The sequence below is a fragment of the Prionailurus viverrinus genome, chromosome C1 (genome assembly GCF_022837055.1).
Source record: "Prionailurus viverrinus isolate Anna chromosome C1, UM_Priviv_1.0, whole genome shotgun sequence".
NCBI classification, from domain to species: domain Eukaryota; kingdom Metazoa; phylum Chordata; class Mammalia; order Carnivora; family Felidae; genus Prionailurus; species Prionailurus viverrinus.
The window spans coordinates 57740703-57754972 of record NC_062568.1 but is presented as its reverse complement, the minus strand read 5'-3'; the positions used below and the strand labels follow the sequence as shown (position 1 = coordinate 57754972).

At 39.4% G+C, this 14270-nt stretch overlaps 1 protein-coding gene across 13 annotated transcripts in view; it reads left to right on the top strand.

Annotated features, from left to right (window-relative positions):
• The window catches only part of MYO3B (myosin IIIB), a 489550-nt gene that overhangs the window by 339985 nt on the left and 135295 nt on the right, over nucleotides 1–14270 (top strand). For all 13 annotated transcript variants that reach the window (XM_047872791.1, XM_047872792.1, XM_047872794.1 and 10 more), the window contains 3 exons: nucleotides 9459–9570; nucleotides 10514–10676; nucleotides 12055–12135. In XM_047872791.1, coding sequence (XP_047728747.1) covers nucleotides 9459–9570; nucleotides 10514–10676; nucleotides 12055–12135 — 356 coding nt within the window. The remainder of the gene's footprint in view (nucleotides 1–9458; nucleotides 9571–10513; nucleotides 10677–12054; nucleotides 12136–14270) is intronic.

The window sequence follows — 14270 nt, the reverse complement described above, 5'->3', positions numbered from 1 at the left end:
AACAGTTCTATTCATTTTTTAAATCTTTTTAAATGTTTATTCTAGAGAGAGACAGAGCGTGAGTGGGGGAGGGGCAGAGAGAGAGAGGGAGACACAGAATCTGAAGCAGCCTCCAGGCTCTGAGCTGTCAGCACAGAGCCTGAAGCAGGGCTCGAACCCATGAACTGAGAGATCATTACCTGAGCTGAAGTAAGATGCTCAACCAACTGAGCCACCTAGGCGCCCCAGTTCTATTAGTTTTAAATACAGATGCCTTTTCTTTTTTTGTCTGGTCCTATTGCAATGGCTGGAATCTCTGGTACAATGTGGAATGGAAGTTGTGAGAGTGAACATCCTTGCCTTTTTTCCTAATCTTTGGGGAATAAGTGTTCAGCCAGTCTCTGTTAAATATGTTAGGTTTAACTTGATGAGTGAGCTTAAGGAAGTTCTCTTGTTGCATGAGTCTATTGAAACGGGTTTTGTTCTGTTTTGTTTTTTTAAGTGTTTATTTTAAGAGAGAGGGGAGAGACAGAGAGAGAGAGAGAGGGAGAGAGAGTCCCAAGCAGCGACATAGGGCTTGAACCCACCAACCATGAGATCATGACCTATACCGAAATCAAGAGTTGGATGTTGAACCAACTGAGGTACCAGGCACCCCTGGGGGTTTTTTAAAATAGGATTAGGTGTTTGATTTTGTCAAATGCTTTTCCTCATTTATTAAGAGCGTGTCTTTTTTTCTTTTAGCTTATTAATATGTGTAAAGTTTTTCATTATTGTCCTTTTAATATTTATAAAATCTGTAGAATTTCATAAATTCTGTGATATTATATAATTTATATCTTCTTTGTTTTCTTCCCCCCCCCACCCCGATCTGTATAGCTAGAGGTTTACCAATTTTATTAACCTTCTCCAAGAACTGCTTTTAGTTTAATTCATTGTCTATTTTCTGTTTCATTGATTCTTTCACTTTGATATTTATTGTGTCTTTTCTTCTGCTTACTTTGGGCTTAATTTGCTCTTTGTCTAATTTATGGTGGAGGCTAAGGTCATGCATTTGAGAGAATGTTCTTTTTTTCTATTACAGGTGTTTGATGATATAATTTTTCAAGTACTACTTTAGCAGTTTCCCATAAGTTTTGAGAGATTGTTTTCATTTTCATTTGATGAAGAATACTTTTTAATTTCTCTTTTGATTTCTTCTTTGACCTATGGACTATTAAAAAGTCTGTTCGTAAGTATTTGGGGATTTTCCAGATATCTTCCTGTTGTTGATATTTAATTTAATTCTACTATGATCAGAGAGCATGTTTTGTGTGACTTGAGCACTTCATTTATTAAGTCATGTTTTATGGCCCAGATTTGTCCTATTGTGGTAAACGTTTCTACATGCAGTTGAAAAGAATATATATTCTGTTGTTGTTTGGCTGGAATGTTCTAGACATTTCCAGTAGGCCAATTTGGTTGTTCACTCTTTCTGATTCCTTGATGTTGGGTTTTTTTGTTTTGTTTTGTTTTGTTTTTTGCCTACTTGTTCTAACAATTATTGGGGAGGGCATTGAACTCCCTAAGGATAATTGTGGATTTGTCTATTTCTCCTTGCAAATTGGTTTTAGCTTCGTGTATTAGGTGCAAACATGCTTAGGTCTCGTAAATTCTTTTGATGGATTGACCTTTTTATCACTGTGAAATAAATATCTTTATCCTTGGTAATATCTTTTTGCTCTGAAATCTACTTTGTTTGATACTGTAATATAGTCAATTGCTATAGTTTTAACTTGATGAGTGTTTGTTAGCACGGTATATCTTTCTCTTTTACTTTTACTTGTGTCTTTATATTTGTGCCTTTTTGGTAAGCAGCATATAGTTACACTTTGGTTTTTTATTCCGTCTGAGAATTTCTGCCTTTAAATTACGTTGTTTTGACCATTTACACTTAACATTTGTTTGGCTAGGTCCAATCTATCATTTTGCTATTCGTTTCTCAGACACATTTGTCTCCTGTGTTCTCTGTTCCCTTCTTCTAGTTCTTTTGGATTTATCGAGTATTTTATATGATTTCATTTTATCTTCTTTGTTCACCTATTAACTGCTGGTCTTTTATTATTTTGGGGGTTGTTTTCTGATTTATAATATACATCTTTAACTTACGCTAACCTACTTCAGGCAGTATTATATCACGTCACAAATAGTTTTGTGTATAGAATATATAGTATAGAATAGAATTAGAATAATAGTTTACTTCACTGTCCCTCCTCCTGGCCTTTATGCTCTTGTTATATTTGTGCTGTTTATGTTATGTTGTCAGTCATAAGTTACACTTACCCATATGTTTTAAACTTCATAATATATTATTAATTTTGTTTAACAGTTAAGTATATTTTCAAAAGATTTAATAATAAGAAAAAATCTCTTCAATATTTAACAACATAGTTATCTTCTATCAATCTTCATTTTTTTATCTAGATCCATATTTCCATTTGGTATTATTTTCTTTCTTCATACAGGACTTCATTTAACATTTCTTATAATGCAGATCATCTGGTGATGACTTCTTTCAGCTTTTGTATGCCTGAAAAATTCTTTATTTTGTCTTTGTTTTTGAAAGATAATTTCACTGAATATAGAATTCTTTTCTTTTGATTCTTTAAAGATTTTCTCCATTGTCCTCTCACTTTCATTGTTTCTGTTGAGGACTCTAATGGCATATTTATCTTTGTTCCTATGTATCTAACATACCTTTTTTCTTTGGTTGCTTTTAAGATTTTTCCCTTTATGACTGTGTTTTGAACAATTTGATTATAATATCCTTTGGGGTAATTTTCTTCAAGTTGTTTTCTTCAAGAAACTTGAACTTGTTTCTTCAAGTTGTGTGCTTGGACTTAGAGCTGTTAGTTTCTAGTTTTCTTCAAATTTGGAAAATTTTTGGCCATAGTTTTTTCAAATATTTTTTCTGTACCCTTCTTTTTTCTCCTCTTCAGAACTCCAGTTTCATGTATAAGGCCCCTTGAAGTTGTCCTACAGTTCATGAATGCACTTTTATTTTTTTAATTATTTTTTTCTTCTGTGTTTCATTTTGTATAGTTTCTATTGTCGTGTCTTCAAGTTTAGTAATCTTTTTTTTCCTGCAGTGTGTCAATTGCTGCTAATTCTGTTCTGTGTGTGTATTTTTTTTTTTTTAATTTCAGACATTATAGTTTTCATTTCTAAAAATTCTGGTTGGCTCTTTTTTGTATCTCTGCATCTCCATTTAACTTTTTGAACATATGGAATACAGTTAAAATCAGTGTTTTAATGTTCTTCTCTGTTAATTTTATTATCTGTGTTACTTCTGGATCCGTTTCAGTTAGTTGACTTTTTCCTCATTATGGGTCATATTTTCCTGCGTGCCTGATAATTTTTGACTGGATACCAGACATTGTCCTTTTATCTTTTGGGGTGCTGGATATTTTTGTATCCCTATGAAAATCTTTGCGCTTTGTTCTGGGATGAAGTTAAATTACAGGCATACTTTGTTTTATTGCAATTTACTTTATTGTGCTTCTGCAGTAAAAGATACTGCATTTTTTACAAGTTGAAGGTTTGTGGCAACCCTGCATCAAGTTTAAGTTTATTGGCACCATTCCAACAGCATTTGCTCACTTTGTGTCACTGTGTCACATTTTGGTAATTCTCACAATGTTTCAAATGTTTCATTATTATTATATTTGTTAAGGTTATCTGTGATCAGTGATCACAGCTCATTGAAGGCTCAGATGATGCTTAACATTTCTTAGCAATAAAGTATTTTAAATTAAGGTATGTATTTTTTATAACATAATGCTATTATACACTCAATAGACCACATAATAATGGTCTATCACTTTCATATGAACTGGGAAACCAAAAAGTTGATTTGACTCACTTTTTTTTGAGATAGTCACTTTATTGCAGCAATCTGAAACTGAACCCATAGTATCTCTGAGGTATGCCTGTACTTGGAAACAGTTTCAGCCTATTGGATCTTTTTTTTTTTTTAATGTTTATTTTTGAGAGAGAGAGAGTACATGAGCAGGGGAGGGACAGAGACAGAGGGAGACACAAATTCTGAAGCAGGCTCCAGGCTCTGAGCTGACAGCACAGAGCCTGACATGGGACTTGGACTCTTGAGCTGTGAGATCATGACCTGAGCTGAAGTCGGACACTTAACCAAGAGCCACCCAGACTCCTGGATCTTGTTTTAAGATCTCTTAGGTAAAGCAGAGCTGTGTTTAGCACTAATATTTCCCCACTTCCGAAGCAAGACACTACTGAGTCCTCTATCCATTGTCCTATGAATTATGAGGTTGATCAGTCTGGCTGGTAGAAACAAGCACTATTCTCAGCCCTCTGTACGAATCAGGCACTATTCCCTCTAGTCTTCTTAGATGGTTCTTTGCCCAGCCTTGAGTAGTTTCTTCCCATGCAGGTGCTAATCAGTTACTCTGCTGAATACCTGAGAGGCCTTCCGCAGATGTCCAGATGTAGCTCTCGACTAGTACTCTGTCCTACATACTCTAGGGCCTTGGTGTCTCCAACACATGGTGGTAGGCTTTGAAATATGATTGGTCAGATGTAAGCTGTCAGTTCTGCCTGCATTGTGTCTGGAAGAGTTCAAGTCTAGCTCTTTATAAGAAAGAAAATAGCCTCACTGGCAGCTGATTTGGAACATTCAAAAACTCCAAAATTTCTAAATATTTCTTTTCTTTTCTTTGCAATTAAGGTTTCTTTTAGTAGACCCAGAGCTCATCTTGAGTGAAGTCCAGGGACACTTTTCATCTTCACTCCCTCTTTATAGTACCCTTAGTCCCCCTCCTGGAGGGTCCTGCTTCCTCTGAGGGAAGCCTAGAAGTTCTTAGGGATTTTATAGGCTTTGTTCCTGGCTCCACCCTGGAAGGACAGTGTTTGGTCATTACAGTTTCTTAGACATAAGTCTCTCACACTTTCCTAAGTGGAACACAAACAAAACTAAAATGCCTTCCTCTTACTGAGATGGACCAGTTCTCATAGGACAACTTTAATAGTCTCTGTTTCTTTACTCTGTCTTACCAAAGACTTTATCAACCTGTACTGAAGAGTATAAGAAAGGAGAAATGAAGAAAAATAGAAGCCCCTGTTTGCCTCAAAGGTACTATTCAAATTAAATAGGTTAAATAGGCTTTGGAGGTCAGCCTAAGAAATGCACTACCATTGATTTGGTGGCGGATACACCTACATTCCTAACAATAACTTTTGTCGGGGATAGCTCTGTAGAGAGCATGATTATAGTATGAAAAAAACCATTGTACCTAGATAGACAAACTAAAGAAGACCAATTCTTCCCAAGTTTTCTTTTTATATATGTATAGAAAATTTTTATTTTTATGTAGGCAAATTTGTCAGTATGTTCTGGTGAGAAATGATATTACCTTTACTCTTTTTTTTTTCTCTCTCTTACATTAGAAACAACTTTAGGGGCCTCTGAGTGGCTCAGTCTGAGCATCAGACTTTGACTCAGGTTGTGATCTTACGGTTCCTGAGTTCAAGCCCCATGTCAGGCTTGCTGCTGTCAGCCTGTCAGCACAGAGCCCATTTCGGATCCTCTGTCCTCCTCTCTTTTTGCCCTTTCTCTGCTCATGCTCTTTCTCTCAAAAAATAAATACAAATAAAAAAATATTTTTAAAAAACCTAAACTTTATTAGCTGGATTCATATTGCTTTTTTTTTTTTTTTTAATCAATTACATGGTGGTTTAGAGATTTAAATAATAATCTTAGCCTTTGTCATTTACTTGATGTCCTCTTGGACAAGTCATTTCATCTCACCAAGAACAGTTTTCTGTGTCAGTAAGATATTTAATGATCTAGAGAGATTCTTTGTGATGGTTTAAAAACATGTTCACAAATTACTTGATACTCCTCCCTTCAGGAGGTAGAACTTAATTTTTCTCTCATTGAATTTGGTCTGGATTTACATGACTTGTTTCTGGTGCATAGAAGATGAAGTAAGTGATGGTATGTCACTTCTAGGCCTTGGTCATTAAAGGCATTATGGGTTCCCTCCCGTTCACTAGTGCACTCTCTCTCCCTCTCTCTCTCTCTCTTTCTCCCTGGGATCCCTGCTTCTGAGGGAAACCATCTTCTATGTTATAAAGATATTCAGACTGTCCTCTGAAGAGGCCCATGTGGCAGGGAACCAAGGCCTCCTGCCAATAGCCAGTAGGGAACTGAGGCTTTCTACCATCAGCCATGTGAGTGCACCATCTTGAAAATAAATCATGTGGCCCTAGGCAAGTCTTTAGATGACTGCAGCCATGGCTGACATCTCAACTGTAATCTCATGAGAGACCCTGGGCCAGAATTGCCCAGGTAAGCTGCTCCTAAATTCCAAACGCTTACAAAACATACGATGACAAATGTCTGTTTTAAGCATTAAATTTTGGAGTAATTTGTTGTGTAGCAATAGAAAACTAATATGTCTTAGTATCTTACAGATACTTCCAGTTTATGATTCTATAATTTAAATGGAGGAGGCTCTATGTCTAATTGCCTGTTACTTTTACTAATACTTGACAAACTGCTTAGCCTGTTACATTTAAAAACTCTTCCTTGGGGCGCCTGGGTGGCTCAGTCGGTTAAGCATCCAACTTCAGCTCAGGTCACGATCTCGCGGTCCGTGGGTTCGAGCCCCGCATCGGGCTCTGGGCTGATGGCTCAGAGCCTGGAGCCTGCTTCTGATTCTGTGTCTCCCTCTCTCTCTGCCCCTCCCCCGTTCATGCTCTGTCTCTCTCTGTCTCAAAAATAAATAAACGTTAAAAAAAAAAAAATTAAAAAAAAAAAAAACTCTTCCTTGAAGAGTCTTCATTCCATATACCATTTTAGGCAGAAAACTAGATAACATATTTGAGAAGAAATATTTTTCAACTGGATATTTACTGTTTTAACAGCTTATATGTTTTAATGAGATGAGACCTTGGGAAGACTTTCCATAGAGTTCTAAAGCAGGAAAGGGCTCTTTAGTCTTTGGAGGTCCAACAGGAGCTATGTGTACCTTTTGACTTTATATGCAATGCGTTAAGAACATTTTCTTGAGAAGGAATATGAATACCTTTCTCCAGATTTTCATAGATTCCTGCCCCCAAAAAGAATTTAGAACCACTTATCTGCTTCCCATTCCCAGAGTACAGAGAAGTGATTTACAGTTACCCAGCAGAGATCTTCTTACTCTTAATTCAGTGTTCAGACTCCAATCTGAGAGGTAAATTCTACCTACAAGAGGCAGCTCAGGGCAGAACTGGTCTTTGCAATGCTCTCAAGTACCCAGACCCTTAGGACCTTTATACTTACTATTTTGCGATTGCATATCCCCTGTTCATTTAACTCATCCAACTGCTTTGGGAAGGGGGTCTGGAATAGATCTTCCCAAAAAAGACCCCTCTTGCTGACAGATCTTTTATATTGGTTACTTTCTGTTTTGTCCTTATATGGAAGCACACAGGAGCTCCGCCAGAGTGCTTCTTTACCATGGTACCTACCAGAGTCCAGAATTATTCCATGGAGGAAATACACATTGTACTTATCTGACGTAATTATTACAGACATATCACTTACATGGGTTTTTTAGTATTTTTTTTTGAAACTTTCACTTCTTTGTAGTACTGTTACCCATCTCTTTCTGAACTAAGCCAAATATGAATATTAGCATCATAATAAATTAAGAGATTGGGTTGGAGGACCAGAAATCAAAGCTGAGTTCTAATATTTATGCTAGTTCAGGATTCATTCTGCCTATTTAAAAATTAGAAACTGCTAAGAACCATCTACAGATGCCTGGAAAACAAGTATAAATCCTTGATTGGAGAGCTGGAACATACCTTACATTCTTCCCATATCTCACACGGGACTGATCGTTCATTAGATTCTCTTTAAATACTTCATCATTAATAGTATTAACCCTGGGTTGATTAAAGCCAGGGTTGTTTGTGTTATAAGTGGCCAGGCCTAATGGAAAGAGTGTAGGAAATCCTTGTTTTACCACTGACTTATATACCTCATGCTATTTGTATTTCAGCTTTCCCCAAACATTCACCCACATAGATTTGCCATCTATTCCCACCATCCCCATATACTTCAGGACACAAACATTTTGCTTTGGCTAGAGCCAGGTCAGAGAAGCTATGGCTGAAACTATAGTCCTAAAGAAACTGAGGCTAATGTGCTAATGCCATGAACTGCCCTGGTAGCCCTAATCCTGATTCCCAGCTGTCCCTCCTCCCACTTGGCCCCAGAAGATGTCATCTATGAGCAGGTTCCTGGGCTTGGCTAAATGACCTAGCATAGTCCTGGCCATCATTCAGGGGTTCTTTGAGAGCACTGCCCCTCCTTCCCGATGGTAGAAACAGAGACTCAGAGCCTTGGAAACATTCCCAGGATCTCTGAATGCAAATGTTTCCAGCAAATTCAACATTATATCCTAACTTGTAAAACAGTCTTGTAGCACAAAGATAAAGTTAAATGACCCAAGTGCTAATCAGGTATGTTTATTTTTCCATAAACAGAAAGATATGGAATATTTGGCAAGAGGAAGGGTCATATTTTGTATTTGGGCAATTTTTCTTAAAAAGTAAAAATAGCTCTATATTTAAAAGTATAGTAATTCCAAAATAACAGATCAACCTTGTCTGAGGAATGGCAGGGAACTCCTTTGACAAGGAAATTAAACTTCCAAGGGGTTGAATTTAATTATAGATGGCAGCAAAGAGCAGAGGAAAGATCCCTGGAAAATTTTTAGAGAAAAACTAAGGTAAGGTGTTCTAAACGAATAAAATATTTGTGTGTGTGTGTGTGTGTATGTATGTGTGTGTGTGTGTGTGTGTGTGTGTGTGTGTGTGTGTATTTTGATGGGGAGAAAAAAGGAGAGGGGGAAAAACCCTTTTGTGGGTGTTCTTTGAATCCAACCAGAAAGTATGGAAGTTCATTAAAATGAGTTTTTTAGGAAGACAAATGTGGTTTTGGTGGTTATATCAAAAAATATGCCTACTCTGTATTTTGAGAGAGACATGTGGCTCAGTGGACCAATTCAATAGTATTAGGCTACTTCATTTTTGCTATCTACAAATAGCTTCAGAGGGAACATTTCAAGGTAGAGTCAGAATTTATACAGTGGGATTACAAATTATATTGTAATAATGCTAACATTTAAAATGATGACTTTCCCTAGAAGAGCTGGCTGAATTTCAGTTTTCTTAATGGATTAGATACTTTGATTTTACATGCAAAAGATGCCAAGTATTCCACTGAATATGAATTATAAAGCAATATTAAAAGGGAAATACATGTAGCAGAAAATTTAAAAGCAAGTAAGAGCTAAGTTAATACGTATAAGTTGTATACCTCTCACTACCTAGTATGCTATTATTGGACAGTAGGTCCTATACTGTATCAAATGATAACTAAAAATGTTTTATTTTACTCTTTTATTTTGTAGATATTATTACTTGGCATTCAAAGCACATGAAACACCTGTTGCTAGCAAAGAGAGCTGTGTTGCTATCTTGGAAAAGTCCAGATTAGATCACTGGGTGCTGGGAAAAACAAAGGTAGTTCTTTCTTTATTGTTCACATTGTCACCTGTGATGCTCTACTGTGTACCTTTGTCTGTTGTCAGTGATATGACCAGCTCTGTACATTGTGTAGCTTAGCAGGCAAGACCCCAGCCTAACAGTGATCTTCGCTGGTCTTGGGTCAGGAGTGGTCCTAGGACCTCTGGACAAGAAGAGGAGGGTTTGCCTCCTGTTCTGCATGTAATTTGAGAGAACCATTTAACATTTCTAGAATGAGAACTTTGAGCTCATTTTAAAATGTCCCTCTAATTTAAATGCTGTTTATCCCAGCACCTCATGGAAATACACAAATCTTATTAATGACAATAAAAAGTATCTTTTACAGTTTTGTCCATTTTTCATTAGACTCTTGCTGTGTTTTTTACTGTATACCCTGATTAGTAGTCCCATTGTGTATAGCTTTTCATCTGAACATCCTGTCGCTGCATCCCAGGTTTTTATGACCCATTCTGAATTGTCCTACAAAGCCAGTGGCAGCCTGAGTGTTGATGACAACACGGTTGCTCCTCAGCAGGAATTAGATCACTGTGGGTCCTGTACGTCCTTCTCCCAAACTTCCACTGCTGGCCATGGGTCAGTTCTGTTGGTTAGTGCCTCTATCAAGGGCTGTAGAGACAGATAGTAGAAGTCAAATTGAGAATATAGAACTCCTGGCAGATATAAGGCACTTTTGGAGAACATTTGGAATCTCCTAAACCCCATTAACCTCATTGTTTGTTCACGTCAATAACCAAGAATTGGCTCAACCTTAGAAGGGGAGTTGGTTTGCTCCTGAGCAGTCAGTAATACTGGCATAAAACATGTCACTGTAAATTTATTTAGATAATGGTTTTAATATTTTTATTAAGAATACTCTGGAGTAGACTGGATATCTGTTCAGGAGCCCATATTTAATGCTAAAAGTAATATCTCTTTTCAGGTTTTTCTCAAATATTACCATGTTGAGCAGTTGAATTTGCTGCTACGAGAAGTCATAGGCAGAGTGGTGGTGCTGCAGGCATATGCCAAGGGGTGGCTTGGAGCCAGGAGATACAGAAGAGTCAGAGAGAAGAGAGAGAAGGGGGCCATTGCCATCCAGTCAGGTAAATAAATGGTCCTGAATCTTGGCATTTCATCAAGCACTCAGGCCGCTAGCCTGTTGCTTTTCTCGGTGGCTTCTTCTCTTCCTCCTACCTTCCCTTCCCTTCTTCTTTCCTTTCTTCCTTGCTTCAGCAAATATTTATTGAGTGCCTATTACAGACCAGTCCCTGGGCTAGATGCTGGGAATCTAGCCATGAGCAAGACTACCGTGGTCTCCGACCTCCACATAAGCAAACAGACGTCACAACACACCGTGATAAGTGCAAGATAGAGGCAGTGTGAAGTGGGAAGAGGTAAAACCCAGATCGCATGGACATGTGCCCCTTCTCCCAGATGACTGATGTGTAATACACACCTCAGGCCCATCACTAAGTTCTCAACATCAGAATCACTAACGCCATTTCCCAAAGGCTTTTCTAGCCCAGACAAAGCTTATAAACCTAGGGAACAAATTGCTCGGCTCTCCCCTACGCCCAGCCCATCCAGTGTCTCTTTCCACATGTGTGTGTCATTTGTGTTACAAACAGCATCTGAGCTCCTATGCCGTTGCTGAGTGGTTATGAAAGCGTCAGATCTTGTACATAGTGGACAGTTTCCCTTGTGCCCTCATAACCCAGAATCATGTCGTTCACCCTGGACTTCACGACCACACTCAGCAACACTGAAGGCTGTGATGCTAACGGGAGGGACAAAATGGCGAAGTGGTCATGCTCCTGGCGGGCAGCTGAATGCCCCAGTCCTCTTTCTACAGGACTCAGCACATCCCCAGAGGTTTCCTTTCTCTTTCTCTTATCCTCATCCATTTCTTTTGCCTTTTGCCTTTCTACCATCTATTTTCTTCTCTCGAAGCACTGTTCTTAGCACATGGATCACTCTCCCCAAACACACGTGTCATGCTACTAATTATTCCCCTTGACTCCCATTGTTATTTTTCACTCCTTCAAATTGATGTTCATACCTTCCTCCCCAGTAAAAAAAAAAAATTGGGTAGGGCAGGCTGTTCAGTTCTTTCCCACCATCTCAACAAACCACCCTACCCCAAGTCCTGAAAATGGAGCTTCCTCTGTGGGTTGGAATAACAGGGAACCACCTCAGCTGGGATGGAGGTCCCAGTGATTCATAAGTAGATTCCAGGGTTCTGGAAACTCACTGCTGGAACAAAAATAACTCCTTCTCAGAAGCATCTTGGAAGCCGAGCTAAGAGTACAGAGAGGCCTCTCTTCCCCCATCATCGCTCACGTATCTCTGCTCATTTTGTTCAGGGAGAAAGCAGGAGGGAGGAGAAGAGGGGTAATAGATTGGAGGGAAAACAGCTTATATCAATTCTCTGGCACGTTCTTAAATTAATGTCATTCCTAGCACATGGTTTTATATTTTTAGCCTGGAGAGGATATGATGCTCGGAGGAAATTTAAGAAAATAAGCAACAGAAGGAGTGAGTCTGCGGTTCCTATTCAAGCAGGTAATTAAAACATCATTTTCATAGCGTCCACTTGAAAATATTCTGTGATTAAGTTCATATGAGTTTAGGAAAGCTGAAAGGTTAATAATTCAGGAGCACCGGAATAGAAGGTAAAGTCCTAGTGGCGGTTCTAGTCCTTGTTCTGACACACCCCCTGCGTGATGATGGCAAGGCTGACAGTGAGCACTAACTGCATACTTGTGGAAAGATGCTCAAAGTAAGTCCTGGTTTATAGAGAGGGGACCTGCGGCACAGAGAAGTGAAGTAACGTGTCCATAGTCACATGGCTAGTCAGGAGCAGAGTAAGCATTTGAACACAGGCAGATTGGACACAGTCAACTTTACATACTGCCAGCTGAACAAATTCCTTTCCTTCTTGGAGTCACATGTCCATCGTCTGTGAAAGGAGAGCACTGGCTAAAGTCTGGTTAAGTCTGGAAGGTGTCTAATTACCTTGGAATTTCTCTGATTATATGCAAGGCCCATCTTTCAGCATCACAGAGATAAGAATAGCTCAGGGACTTTCCCAGCAAATGGAATTTCCCACACCCTGGCCTGTTTGTGACTAGGGTGGTCCTCTGCACCACCCCCCACCCCCACCCCGGGGTAAGCTGTGGCTCAACTTGGCCTGGCTGCATGAGTGCTCTGAGCTCTGCTTCCTGGCTCGTCTGACCTGTCCCTGGCTCCTGGATGGCTCTGTTCTTCTGCAAATGGCAATATCCACGGTGGCTTCCAGGCTGGGTTCCCTTCATCATTTGAAGCTCTATAATCTAAAGGAGGCTCTGGAAGAAGTATGCTCCAGCATGCCTGGAGCTCTGACAGTGGAGACAGAATGAGAGAGAAGGGGCTAGCCCAGTGGACTCCACAGGCTCAAAGGATAGGGTTTCAGATACTGTTGCCTTGAAGCAAACTCCTTAGTAAAACAGCTGCAATCTTTTTGAGATGGTCCTGCCCAGAGCCTGACTCCAGGAACACTTGTCAGAACTCTCTTAGGCCACTGTAGAGGCCAGACATCTTCATTCAGAACCAAAATATTTGGAAAGAAGGGGGCATCATTTAAATGCAAATGTGTAGCTTTTAACACCATCCCCTAGGAGTTTTAAGCTCTACAACTTCAAAGAGTTCAGGAAGAAGGATGCAATTGTAGTTGCAGCTTAAGAAAAACAACTCAAAGTGCATTTGTTCCCTATTGCCCACCTCCACTCACCACACCACACACACCCGTCTCCACCCCACCCCCCAAAGTCTCCTGGACTGATTTCAGATCCTGCAGTTTGGCCCAAAGCCCAACATATGTTTTAAAATATAAACTTTGGGTATATATTGTTGATCCACTGAGTCCAGTGTGTAGGATCATAAATCAAATTTTCCCTCTCTGAAAACGATCTTTACGGGCTTCCCTGTTTGCACTGTGTTATTGCCAAGTAAGGGCTGCATGAAAACACAGACAGGTTTGCTTCATCACCGGATCAGGTCAGTCATGATTGCATCGTTCCAGTAGAGCACCAGTGCGGTAGGTGCCATGGAAGGATAATCTTGTTTGGTGGAACCAGAGAGAACACATCTCTTTAAGGTACTTCTGTTTTTTTAAAGCTTTGCAATCACCCCATTTTTTAGCCTGGCAACTAGTGTTCCTCCTTATCAGGTGGCATCGGGAGTCTCCAGGGACTTTGGCAGACATGAGGATGTTGAGAGTGGTATTCAAGCCACCCCTCCCTCTTAGAAGTCATGTGGCAGCCAGAGCAAAAGCAGGCAGAGTCCCTTTGCCCTTCAGCCAACACGGGAATCAAGGTGCTGGTTTTGAGTTAGCAGAAAAGATGCATGGGAAAGGTAACAGCATTTGCCGTTTTATTGGCAGTTTACTTTTACTTGAGAATGTTTTCCGTATCTTTATATCGGAAGCCATGGTTGTGTTGATCTAAAAAGCAAAGCCAACTCCTAACTTCTCTGTTTTGGGGTGTGTTCTTCTCAAAGCATAACCTTCTCATTACAAGCTCTTCTTCACCCCACGAGAATATTTCTGGGCAGAACAAGCCCCAGACATAGTGCTTCCCTTACTTGTGAAGCCTGCAGGAAGTGACTTAGAGATGTTATCATAGACAGCCATTCTGATTGTTTTTGAAACTTATTCTCTA